Here is a 13,815-nt window from a genome sequence, read left to right as displayed (position 1 = left end):
TAGCCAGAAACAATAATGCATTAAGATCTGTGGAGTTAATTTTTAAAAATTTACTCCAAAGACAACTTTTTTTTATTATCAAACCTTTATGTGTATCCTGACAAAAAGGGGCTCTAAGTTCATTGAAGATATGGTGTACGTTTATGACTATCTATAGACTTAAAAAATAAAAGAGCCCTATACATTTGGAGAAGGGGCTCCAGGCCTTGCACCTCTAAACTGAGCAGCCCAGTGAAACATCCAAAGTCCCCTCAAGATGAGGGAACACTGAGGGGGCACATCAATGGTGCTAAATCTGCACCCAAGGAGAAAACTCACCCTAGGAAGGAGTAAAAATGGAATGAAATGAAATTCCCATTATAAGAGCAAACCCTATATTCCACATAAATCAGGAGTAACATAGTCCATAAATGTTCTTGCCTCTATAAATTATAGGGCAAAAGCCTATTTCCAGAGTTTGCTATTTCTCCTTGTTTTCCCACTTTTCACTGTGTATTCTGACATGTGACTTGGTCCTAAGGGGTCCTTGGCATCTATGGCGGTGATTGGTCCCTGCAGGTGCGCAGTAAATGGTATATAAACAAATGGTCTGGATGAATGAAGGAATGACTCTTGCCTGGAAAGTGACTGGGACTCTAATGGGTGTCAGAAACCTGGAGGAAAAAGTGGTTACAAATACATGTTGTCTTTAGGCCAGGTGCTTATTAGAAAAAGAGTGGCCTGTGCTTTATCCAACAAGGTTGGGGCACCAAAATATATATTTGATTAGATAAATGAAAGCCCTCTATCAAACAAAAATCATATACATACTTAATTCCGCAAGCTTAGAAGCCCCAAGTAGCTTGCCATTTTAAAACAGTTATACATCATTGAATATACTCTATGTAAATGACAACATTAAGAAACATAGTAACTTTTGGGATGCCTGGGTGGCTCAGTGGGTTAAAGCCTCTACCTTCAGCTCAGGTCATGATCCCAGAATCCTGGGATCGAGCCCCGCATTGGGCTCTCTGCTCAGCAGGGAGCCTGCTTCCCTTCCTCTCTCTCTGCCTACTTGTGATCTCTGTCAAATAAATAAATAAAATCTTTTTAAAAAAAAAGAAACATAGTAACTTTAAGAATCTAATTGTCTCTATTGCTGGCTGAACTAAGATTTCTAATAAACTATTCTATCATTTTATTATAATAGACTCTCAAGTAGAAACAGGTATAGAAATTGATGTCAGTTCACTTGTCAATTTTTTTCCTCCAAAGAACTTTATAAACATTTTAAATCACAACTCTGTATTAATTTATTAATTAAAATAAGGTATTCTATAAATAGCCAAAATAATAAGCATGTAAAATTTGAGGCTAATAAAGTTTTATTACCGGTAAGTTTAACTTATGAAAATGGCAAAGTTAGTAATATCTACTGGAAGCAGGTCAATACAAAATGGTATTCATATTAAATGCACTTAAAAGGGGCGCCTGGGTGGCTCAGTGGGTTAAAGCCTCTGCCTTCAGCTCGGGTCATGATCCCAGGGTCCTGGGATCGAGCCCTGCATCGGGCTCTCTGGGCAGCAGGGAGCCTGCTTCCCCTTCTCTCTCTCTCTGCCTGCCTCTCTGCCTACCTGTGATCTCTGTCTCAAATAAATAAATAAAATCTTTAAAAAAAAATAAAATAAATGCACTTAAAAATAATTTAAGACAAAATATATAAAAACAGCAATCACAACACACATAGCCCTCAATCTTGACATACTTCTATACATAAGAACTGATATATGTTAATCTTAGAGATAAATATTAATGAAGCAATATTAATAAATCAAGTGCTTTGTGCTCCCAGGGTAAAGGTGATATGACTAATAACTCAAATTCTGAAAGTGGGGCAGGAAGAAGGCATCAGAAGGAAGGAACAGGAAAAACATACCGTGCAAATATGAGGCCAGTGTTCAAATTGTTGTAAAATTCCTTGATTAAGTTCTTCTTTATATAACTCTTTGTAAAAATGTGGAAGCTTAGATATCCAAATGCCATTGTTATGCTTGTTTAGTATTTCCTTTATGCGCTTCTGAACCTCATCCATTTTATAAGTGTAAGAGGCAGGAGGCGTGACATTTGGTTTTTCAACAGTCTGATTTAAATTATCTTTAAATTAAAAAAATGACAGAATTAACCAGAAGGCTTAACGTTTTAGATTATCCCCATTATCTAGTATTTGTGTCATTAGGCTTTGTTACACTTCAGGTTTATGGGGGTCAAGGGACTTAGAAGCAAGCGGGATTTAGGCCAAGCAGGACTATAACAACTTCATTCTAAATTTTAACCGTGAAACAACCAGCAGGCTCAACAGTCACCCACAGATGGAACCTGTTTCCTTTATGTTACCAGGGTGATACCTAATTTAATTTAAACATCAGAATGATCTTGCTTTGTAAAGAATAATGAACTTTATTATTTAACCAATCATTTCCGAAGTGCAACAAAGAAAGCTTAAATTTAAGACAATACTGGATTATATGCAATGCTCACTTTAAAGCTATATTCCACAAAGCATTAGGATAATGCCTTAATCATAAGGTCAAAGAACATTTTATAGAAAATAAAAAATTGTCTAGGTTTTCTGCTCTATTAATGAGAAAAATAATTTAGCAATATACAGAAGTTCAAAAATTGATCCACCTACAATAATCATCCTAGCCTCAGCTTATAAACTAAATAAAAGCTCTAGTGTTCACAGAGCTTTTATACAATACAAATAAGTATTACCAATTTGTTTTTATTTCATCAATCCAAATCATTTATCTTTTATAAGTGATTTTTATATAAAGTTTTGGCTCTCTTTAGTCACACTTATTTTTTATTTAAAACTTAGAATGCCTGAGAAAACATCCTAAGACAATAAAGAAATTTGAATGTCTATAGCTGACAGTTCCGGTATTTTAAGCACAATGAAATTCATTCCAAACCTCTTCACTGGGACAAGATTAGAGTGTATTAAAGATTACCATCTACAAGCAAAATATATTTGTACTTTAATATATTTGTACTTTTATTCCTACTGGGATTCAGCAAATTTTATTCTATTTTAAACTGGCAGGTAGAGAGATACACAGACTGATTTGGGAACACTGGCCTCGGAGGATGCCAGAAAGCCAAAGGGGAAACCGTTCCTTGAGGATGGCTAGATGCTGACTTTGCCTTATCCAACACAAGGCACAGGACTTAGTTTGGCTCAGCAAACAAGTAAGTCCATCCAAAGGTATCACTAATTTATTTAGGTTTGCCCCAAATAATGATACAAAAGGACCAGGAATAGGGAAAAGATGAGCTTCTGAGAGCCAGACCTCCTTTAAAGGGAGAATGTTAGAACTGATGCACAGTTGGGAGTCTCTGCAAATGCACCTGTTCTGGGGGGCCACTGGGAGTACCCTAAGCTTGTGTGACTTTTGTTAAACAAATCAAGGAAGCAACCTGTTTTACAGGTAGGAGAGACTGTGTATAAGGGTGTACACATCCGCTGCCAGGTGAACTGCAGTCGTTCTGAAACAAGTCCTCATGGTTCTATAGAAAAAAGCTTATTCTAACTGAAAAAGATTTACTGAGTTGCCATGTTTCAGAAAATGCATGTGTAACAGTAATTGATATAAATAAAAATCATATTCAATTAGTCTCCATAAGAAATACGGGAGATGTGTTCTTTTTTTTTTTTTTTTTTTTTTTTATAAAGGGAGATGTGTTCTTATGGGAAAAATTATTTTGACTCAGTAAGAATCACACTTAAAGCAGCAAATCATTTCAAATCACACTTAAATCTCAGGCAACATAAGTACTGATTGTGAAACGCTGTGTCCCTCAGGTGGATCTTTTAGCAGGGAATTTACACTTCGGTTGGAAAAGACAAGATAACGAGTGTGTGTGTTTTTAATCTTCAGAATCTTTGACTTAACTGTTTTTTGTAACAGTCCTTTTGGATCTTATAACCCAAGGAATCATTTATATTTGTACTTAGATGCTTAGTGGTCATTGTACACAGTTTACAGTCCCAGGCTTTTCAATGGTGGAGTATCTGAAACCATTTTAGGAGTTGAAGTCCCATATTTGTGTACTTTAAATGTCACCCCCTAATGAGTGAGAGGGTGGCAAGGGACACAAGTCCCTCTGCAGGTGACAGGCGGAAGCGAAACAGGAGTGGTCTGCTGTGAGGAAGGCCTTACGTCAGAATGAGGATATCCCTGGAGGTACTATTTGCTCTTTAGATCACTTCATCTCATAACGTAAAGAAATGAGGAAAGAAGGGAGGAGAGACAATATTCCAAGTAGGATAAGGTGAGAACAAATGTGAAATACCACCACCAGACATTTTTTTCAGGGGCTCTGAGGTTCCAGAAACCAATAGGTATCATGAAGATAATGGTTAGCACACATACCACTCATTTCCTTAGCACACGTTCTTGAGAGATGCATCTGAAAAGGTGGTGGAAGGGATGCCTTTGGGCTAAACCTAAGATGTTATAAAAAAAGAAGAAAAAGGAAGTTAAAATTCTAATAGTGAAGCCTATGTCAAGTTTTAAACACCACTTTTCATCTAAAGTCTGCAGTACTGAACAGCAAAACAAGTCAGAATATTTCAAAATGAGCAAAAATGAAAATGATACCTGGTATTATTAGCTTTCATGTTTCATATTCACCCAGAGAAAAATGTGTTAAAAGCTAAATTTATTTTTTAAATTTTAATGTAGTCATATTTATTAGTCTTTTTATTATGGTTTTCACTTTTCTTTTTTTTTTATTATGTTCAATTAGCCAACATATAAACACATCATTAGTTTTTGATGCAGTGTTCAACAATTCATTAGTTGCATTAACACCCAGTGCTCATCACCACATGTGCCCTCCTTAATACAGGGTGATGGGTATTAAAAACTAAATTTAAACTAGAACTTCATAGGTTTTATTTATTTATTCATGAGAGACAGAGAGAGAGAGAGAGGCAGAGGGAGAAGCAGGCTTCCCACCAAGAAGGAACCTGACACAGGACTCGATCCCAGGACTCTGGGATCATGACCCAAGCTGAAGGCAGACGCTTAATCATCTGAACCACCCGCGTGCCCTAAACTGGAACTTTAAAAGAACTTGGAAGTTAGATTTCCAATTAATCACCTTTAAGGGACTAGCCATATAAAGTTAAAAAAAAAAAAGAAAAAATCATGCAGAGAATAAGTAGTTGAACATAAAGAATATTTTGGAATATAACTAAAAAATGAAGGATTTCTATCACCAGGAATTGAAATGAGTTACAAAATTACATTTATAATCTTTGAACAGAACTAAAATGATACGGAGCATAGATACAATTTACATTGTATCTGAGCATATGAAAAAGAGTGGCATTCCAAACCACAGAGGGGATTGCTCAAATAACAAGGAGAAAAGAAGAAACATAGATTCCCCATATCTCACACCTTACTCAAATAATAATTTTTATATAAATTATATTGGATATATGTAGGAAGATTCCTCCAAATAGGAGGACAAAGACACCACACACACACACACACACACACACACACACACACACACACACCATTTGTGTTCTTATCAGTCTCCCTCACTAGACTCCAAGTATCTTAATGACCTGTTCCCAGGTCATTAAGGGTACTGCTTGGTATAAGCAAGGGAGAGTGAATGTTGTAAGAGTGAATAAGATGATTGAATGAATCAATGAATCGATGCTTCTTGCCCATCAGTGGGTATGGGACCAGAGTGGGTGACAATGACACAGTACCTATATTTTCCAATTTTTGGATGGCATGGAATACTCTAAAAATTAGATAAATTCTTTGGAATGAAGCACATCTCATAATATTTTAATTCAATAATAAACTATTAAATGGTAGACTACCAAAACAACTTATTTAATATATGATGCTATGCAATGATAAGAGCTTCATATTTATGTATTAACACATCTGGGTCATAACAGAAGATGTCAAAACTCCTATTTATGCAGAAATGGTAGGGAGACAGCACTCTTTTCGCTTGCACCAGAGCCATAAAAATGTAAACTGGAACCCTCCCCTGCTCTGAGTCTGCTTTGAGGGTTCTAGTAGCAGGCAGAGGGCTGTGAGCAAGAGCAGGGCAGAGAGAGACTATGGCAAGGACAGATATGGATCAAGAATGGGTAGATGTGATGGATGGGAAAAAAAAAAAACAGTTGACATAGCAAAAGAAAGCTTTCAAGGGAAACTGCAGGGACACATGAAAAACAAACATAATAAGATTAAAGAGATCCAATCAATTCTATAACAGTAAGTATAAAACATTTATTATTTTGTTTCTTAAAAGACAAATAGTGGGGCGACTAAGTGACTCAGTCAGGTGGGTGTCTGACTCTTGACTTTGGCTCAGGTCATGATCTCAGGGTCATGAGACTGAGCCCTGAGGTTGGGCTCTGCACTGGGCATGGAGCCTGCTTGGGATTCTCGCTTTCCCTCTCCCCGCCACCCCACTTTTTCTCTCTTAAAAAAAATAAAAATAAAAATAAAAAGGACAAATATTTAGACTGGCCCCCCAAAAATCCTCCATCAAATCTAAACATATGCCATTCATTAGAGACACATTCTTATCCTACAAACACTTACTTAAGGACCTACTATGTGCAAGCATGGGGAGACAGTAACAATCTGTGATTAGGAAGAGAAACACACCCCTATCTCATGGACTATACATATAGTTGAAAAAACCGTGGTAAGGCGCTATGACATGGCCCCCAGTGATTCTTGCCTTGGTATCTACAGCCTTATATAAGCTGTGCTTGGAGCACCACCCAAGTGCTCGCCTTGAGTCACTTGCTTCTAACCAACAGAATATGTCAAGGTTGAGGGGATTACAAATGATTATGTCACAAAAGATTCTAATTTTCCCCCTGCTAGCACAAATGGACCTATTGGGGAGGCCTATGTGGAAAGAAATTGAAGATGGTCTTTGGCCAACAGCAGGGAACTTGGGCACTGAGGAAAACCCAAAAGGAAATGATTATGCCAACAACAATGTGCATCAGCCCAGAGGCAGATCCTTGCTTAATTCATCCTGGCCACAGCCAGTACCTTTGATGCAGCCTCGTAAGAGACTGAGGCAGAGGACCCAGCTAAGCAGTGTCAGATACCTGACCCACAGAAACTAGGAGATAATATGCATTATAAGCTGCTAAATCTATATAATCTCTTACATGAAAATAGATAATAATGCACTGACAAAATCTATTTATAAAAGCAAAATCTACTAAGTGCTATGATAGTGGCAATAGGTATAATGAAAGCACAGGATAGAAGCAAGAACCCCTAATAGGAGTAGAGAGAGGAAGAAGTAGAGAGTAAAGGTTATTAACACATTACAGAGTTACAATAATCCGAATAATTTGGCACAGCAAAAGAATAAACAAGTAATTAATGATTCTGAATGGAAAGCCCAGAAACTGAGTCATATATTTATAACAATTTATTATTGGTAAAGACAATATTTGAAACCAGCATGGAAAGAAAAGATTATTTAATGATTGGTATTAGGACATCTGGCTAATAACACTGCGAAATCTCATGCTATACAAAATCACATAAATTCGGGATTAAGGACTTAATGAAAACATAACATTCTAAAAGAACACAGAAGACCTGTTACATAATAGTGGGGTAAAAATGCTTTTCTAAGCATAACACCTAAAGACAGAGCCACAAGGGAACAGATTAATAGATGTAACTATACAAAATTTTAAAGTTTTTGTATAATGGAAATACCAAAATTAAATAAACTGAGGAAACATTGCCAACATATTACAAAAGGTCAACATCCTTAATTTATAAATTATTTTTACAAACGAGAAAAGAAAAAAAAACAGAAGAGTTGTGCAAAGGGCAAAGACATGTAATTCATAAAAGATCTAAAAATGGTTGAGTAAACATTTGAGAAAATTATAGCCTCCTTAAGAATCCAAGTCAAAGAAATTGACATTAAAACACAGATACATTTTTTTTCACCTTTTAGAGTATCAACTAAAAAAGTGATGCCTAGTGTTGGCAGGGGTATAAAGAAACAATCACATTGTATACTTCTAGACCATAATTGGTATAAACTGCATGGAGCACAAAATAGTAATAGCCTTAGTATGTATACTCTTTTACCCAATTTTACCAATTTATTCTAAGGAGCTAGTTATGAATATATGCAAGTTCTGTTCTACAGAAATGTCATCATAGAATTGGTTACAATAATGGAAATCATTTATATTCAACAATAGGTGGTTGGGCAATGGACTTCCCTGATAACATGAAAAATGATAATGTAAGGGCGCCTGGCTGGCTCAGTCAGAAGAGTATGTGACTCTTGATCTCCGGGTTATGAGTTAGAGCCCCACACTGGGTGGAGAGATTACTTAAAACAAACAAACTTAAAAAAATTGATAATGTAGAAGTATTCTTAATCATGTGGGTTAAAAATATACTACCTTTAAAACAGTTTATAAAATAGTAATACATAGTTTGATTCCACTTGTATTTTTTAAAGATTTGATTTATTTATTTATTTGATAGTGAGAGAGATCACATGTAGGCAGAGAGGCAGGCAGAGAGAGAGAGGGAAGCAGGCTCCTGCTGAGCAGAGAGCCTGATGTGGGACTCGATCACAGGACCCTGAGATAATGACCTGAGCCAAAGGCAGAGGCTTAACCCACTGAGCCACCCAGGCACCCCTCCACTTATATTTTTAAAAACTTACATACACATAAATATTAAATATATATATTAAATAAATGTATATATTAAATAAATAAATATATTTAATATTTATGTGTATGCATATATACATATATATGTGTATATATATGTATTTAATATTTACGTATCATTTGGGAGAGAGAGTGAGCAGAGGGAGCAGCAGAGAGAGAGTCAAAGAGAATCTCAAGCTGACTCCAAATGAGCACAGAGCCTGATGCGGGGCCCAATCTCATGACTACAAGATCACAACCTGAGCCAAAACCAAGAGTTAGGAGCTTAACCAACCAGGTGCACCTAAAATAGATAGATATATTCTTTAAAGATTTACGTATTTGAGAGAGAGAGAAAGAGAGAGTGTGTGTGGAGGGAGGGGCAGAGGGAAAAGGCAAGAGAGAATCCTCAAGCAGACTCCCCACTGAGTGTGGATCCCTACACAGGGCTCCATCCCAGGACCCTGAGATCATGACCTGAGCCAAAATCAAGAGTCAGATGCTTAATCAACTGAATTACCCAAGTGCCTCCAAAAGATAGATATTTTTAAATGGTTACATTTATGTTTGGATTAGAGGCAATTTTTAAATTTCTTTTAGTTCCTTATACTTGGCAAATTTTCTATACCATATATGTAATACTTTTACAATCAGAACAAAGCAATAAATGTCCTTTAGACCATGCTTCCTACAAATATTTAGGATGTACTAAATATACAACTACTTTAAACATACAAAGACTCAGAAACGAACACTAAATTTATATTTATTTAGCTTAATATTTGAAGGATGCCTTTTTGATCATGGTGTCTGTTGGCTAATGCCATACAGCCATTTATTCCTATCCAAAGTCCATGATTTTTATACACAAAGCAATTTCTTCTCTCTTTCTAATGGGCCTAATGGGAACCTCAACCTTCAGCTGTGTATTTATCTATGTTTTATGGATAAATATATTAAATACCTAGTTTAGTAATCTTATCACCTTAATAAAAATACAATGGTCATGAATTACATTATTTTAGAGATTAATATTTCCTTCCCTCATATAAATCAGAGAAATCACAAATCAATCATATATCCTTATTCCCGATTCCTCTTTCTGTTTTACTGGTGACACATAATAAACTTAGCTTGATACCTACAGTATTAGAAAATACCTGTCACGTTATCTTTCTAGAACCTTCCAGTTTGTTAACTGGCAGGCATGAGTTCTTAACCAGAGATTTTAAGAAAGGGCTTCTGGGACCCAAGAATCTCTTGAATTAATATACAAAGATGTATGTATATGTTTTTTAAAATTTTTATTATTTTCATTTATTTTTCTGGGAAGATCATTTAGATCTTTTATCAGCTTCACAAAAGATTTGGTGAGCCCTCAAATATTAAGTTAATAATAGCTTTAACTATGTAATATTTCTCTTAAATAAATAAATAAACCTTTTAAAAGACCTGGTATTCCCCTATAGATGAAGTGTCATTTCTCTCTGGCTGTTTTTCAAGATTTTTTCTTTGTCTTTAGTTTTTAGAAGTTTAATTACGATGTGTCTTCATGTGAGTTCCTATGGATTCATCGTGTTTAGGACTCTCTGAACTTTTCAATCTGTAGGTTTACGTCCTTAGCCAAATTTGAGAGGTTTTGAGCCATTATTCTGTCAAATACTCTTTCAGCCCCACTTTTTCCTCCTCTTCTGAGTCTCTCCTGAGATAATACAAATGTTAGACCTTTTCTTATTCTCCCCATAGGTCCCTAAGGGTCTTCTGGGTGTTTTATTTCCATAAGGCCCTCAGGCTTTGCTAAGTGGTTCTTTTTTTTTTTTTTTCTAATTTGTTTGTTTTACTTTGTTTTTGAAGGAAGTCTATTTACTCTGCTGTTCTTAGTGGGTCATTTCTATTGCTCTATCTTCAAGTTCACTGATTCTCTCCTCTGTCATACTCATTCTGTTATTGAGCTTACCCAGTGAATTCTGTATTCTGGTATTCCATTTTTTAGTACTATAGCTTCCTATTTTGGTTCTTTTTTATATGTTCTATTTCTTTGGTGAATTTCCAATTTTTCCACTTTTTTCAAATTATTTGCAATTGTTCATTGAAGCGTTTTTAGGAGAGCTACTTTAAAATTTTTGACAGATAATTATATATATATACATGTTTTTTATCATGTTATGTTAGTCATCATACAGTATATCAGTACATATGGTTCTTTTTTAAGATTTTATTTACTTGACAGACAGAGATCACAAGTAGGCAGAGAGGCAGGCAGAGAGAGAGAGGAGGAAGCAGACCCCTTGCTGAGCAGAGAGCCTGATGCAAGGCTTGATCCCAGGACCCTGGGATCATGACCTGAGCTGAAGGCAGAGGCTTTAACCCACTGAGCCACCCAGGTGCCCCAAGTACATACAGTTTTTGATGTAGTGTTCCATGATTCATTTTTTGCATATAACACCCAGGGCTCATTACAACACGTGCCCTCCTTAATACCTATCACCAGACTAACCCATTCCCCCACTCCTCTCCCCTCTGATACCTTCAGATATTTTCCCAGAGTTCATAGTCTCTCATGGTTCATCTCCTCCTCTGATTTCCCACCCTTCAGTTTTCCCTTCCTTTTCCTAATGTCCTCTATGCTATTTCTTATGTTCCACATATGAGTGAAACTGTATAATTGTCTTTCTTTGCTTGACTTATTTCACTTAGCATAATTCCCTCCAGTTCCATCCATGTCGATGTAAATGGTGGGTATCCATCCTTTCTGATGGCTGAATTTTTGTCAGATGATTTCAACATCTGATTCATCTTGGTGTTGGCATCTGTCAGTTGTCTTTTCTCATTCAAGTTGTCATTATCCTGGTTCTTAATATAACAAATGATTTTTTTATTCTTTCCTAGACAATGGGACATATGTTAGGTGACTGAATTCTATTTGAAAGTCACATGTTAGCAGGTAGTTACCCTGCTTAGGTTTAGCACATAGCTCCTGGCCCACTTTTATAGGCTGCAGTTCCAATGATAAGTCGTTTTTCATTGCCCTTATGGTGTTATTCTGGTCTGGTACATTTATTTGTTGCCATTGGGGCTCCTTCTTGATCTCTGCAGGTGCTGACCATAGAAGCAGAATGCACTTCCCTGGGCCTAATGCTGCCAGGTGGAAGGGTGAGAACACACTAGGCTGTAGGTCAGAAAGCACCATCTTGGGCCGGCTCTTTGGGCTGCTTAGTGCTGGCACAGCCTCCATTCAATCACTGCTGGTGCTACCTGGAGGAATGGAAGGCATTTATCTAGGTTGCCCATTGCCACTAAGAGGCAGGTAGGAGACACCAGACCATGGGATAGAGAATGCTCCCCTGGGCCCACAGTCCAGAATGTCTAAGTTTTGCTGTCATTTTATAGATTCAATTCAAAATGGATCTTGAAATTTAGGCACACAACTAGAGGAGCAATGGTACCTCAGTCACATATTAGACCCAACTAGTGCTTTGGGTCAAGATCCAAGTTTAAATGATGTATTTCCCAGACCTTATCAAAATTATAATAACTAGCCATAACTAGCATTAAACATATACCATTATGAAAAATTTTACCTAACTTATTAAAAATAACAAATTCCTTCTAAATATTTTAATATGGAGGACAGTGCTGGGATTTTTGAACACTGATTTAAAAGGATATGATACAACAAAATTTATTTTATAAAGACACAAAAAGAATAAAAGAATGTGATACTGATTCATCTATGTGAGGAGTTGGTAAACTTTTTCTGTAAAGGGTCCACTAGTATACATTTCAGATTTTGCAGGCTATACTATCTCTGCACAACTACTCAGCTCTGTGGTTGTGCAAAAGCAACCACAGACAATATATAAACAAAGGGATAAGGCTTTGTTTCACTAAAACTTTATTTACAAAAAAACAGGCAGTGGGCCAGATTTGGCCCATAGGTCATGGTTTGCTGACCTGAATTACCTTATAAAGCCATAAGACTTAGAGCCAGAAAGGAACTTTGAGATCACCTAGTTTAACATTTTCATTAAATGAATGAGGAAACCACAGCCCAAAAGATGAAGTAATTTCACTTATTCACCTGGCTAATAAATGGTAGCACCCAAACTAAGACTTTAAGCTTGTCCTTATTCTGTCCAATATTCTGATGCACGGATGTATGATGCTACTGTATAATTATAATATATATATATATATATATATATATATACACACACACACACACACACACACTGTATATATATATATATATAGTATATATATATATATATACTATATATATATATATATAAATATGACTATTAGGGCACAATGGAATGTGTAAACCAATATGATTTTATTAAAAATTTACAAAAGTAATTATAAGAAATATTTTCAGAAAAAAATGTAAGTTATGCTGAAATAGCATCTTAGAATAACTTGTGAGAGCTTTTCTGTTTTTTCCTGTGAGAGCTTTCAACATGAATTTTATAAGGAGAGATTACCAAAAATGCAGAGAAAATATAAAATGAAGATATTCAGACAATGACATTTAGATAGCAGGAAAAGTGGCTTTGTAGTAATGATACACTTCCCTCCTACATGTGAACTTACATTAGATAAACCAGAAAGTATTTCCTTTTTGACCTAAACATACATTTTTAACATAATTATCCTGTGTTCTCCAAACTTCTCCTTTTAGCCAAATAAAGCCCCAGATACCTGTTGTTTGTAGGTATGGTCACATGCCTCTGCACTGGAACGTCTTTGAATACATCGCTTCCGATAGTTGTGTGTAATGTGTAAGGTGGCATTTCAGCATCAGACTTAATTCCAAGAGAGTTTCCTTTGTCTCTTAACAGTGTTGGATTAGGTTTTTTGCTGATAGAAAAATCTGAAGAAATTCCTGGTTGTCTGAGGGTTGCTTTTGGTTTCCCTATGAAGTTAGGCATACATAATAAAATCAATTAGCTTTCCCAGAACCTAGTTTCACTATCCCACTCCCCCGTCCAGATGTTTTCTGTGGGTCTCTATTCTTAGAACAGTGTGTAAGAACACAAGGAAGTTGTCACTACAGGGTTTGTCAGTAG

General features: G+C 36.1%; 1 protein-coding gene across 4 annotated transcripts in view; it reads right to left on the bottom strand.

Annotated features, from left to right (window-relative positions):
• The window catches only part of TDRD7 (tudor domain containing 7), a 74,366-nt gene that overhangs the window by 42,710 nt on the left and 17,841 nt on the right, over positions 1 to 13,815 (bottom strand). For all 4 annotated transcript variants that reach the window (XM_032860655.1, XM_032860658.1, XM_032860656.1 and 1 more), the window contains 3 exons: positions 13,448 to 13,661; positions 4,416 to 4,489; positions 1,916 to 2,133 (listed from right to left, as the gene is read on the bottom strand). In XM_032860655.1, the coding sequence (XP_032716546.1) occupies positions 1,916 to 2,133; positions 4,416 to 4,489; positions 13,448 to 13,661 (506 nt within the window). The remainder of the gene's footprint in view (positions 1 to 1,915; positions 2,134 to 4,415; positions 4,490 to 13,447; positions 13,662 to 13,815) is intronic.

Source organism: Lontra canadensis, unplaced genomic scaffold, assembly GCF_010015895.1.
Source record: "Lontra canadensis isolate GAN:19392208 unplaced genomic scaffold, GSC_riverotter_1.0 scaffold19, whole genome shotgun sequence".
Lineage (NCBI taxonomy): Eukaryota > Metazoa > Chordata > Mammalia > Carnivora > Mustelidae > Lontra > Lontra canadensis.
Note: the sequence above shows the minus strand (reverse complement) of the source record. Positions and strands in the feature narration are given on the sequence as shown.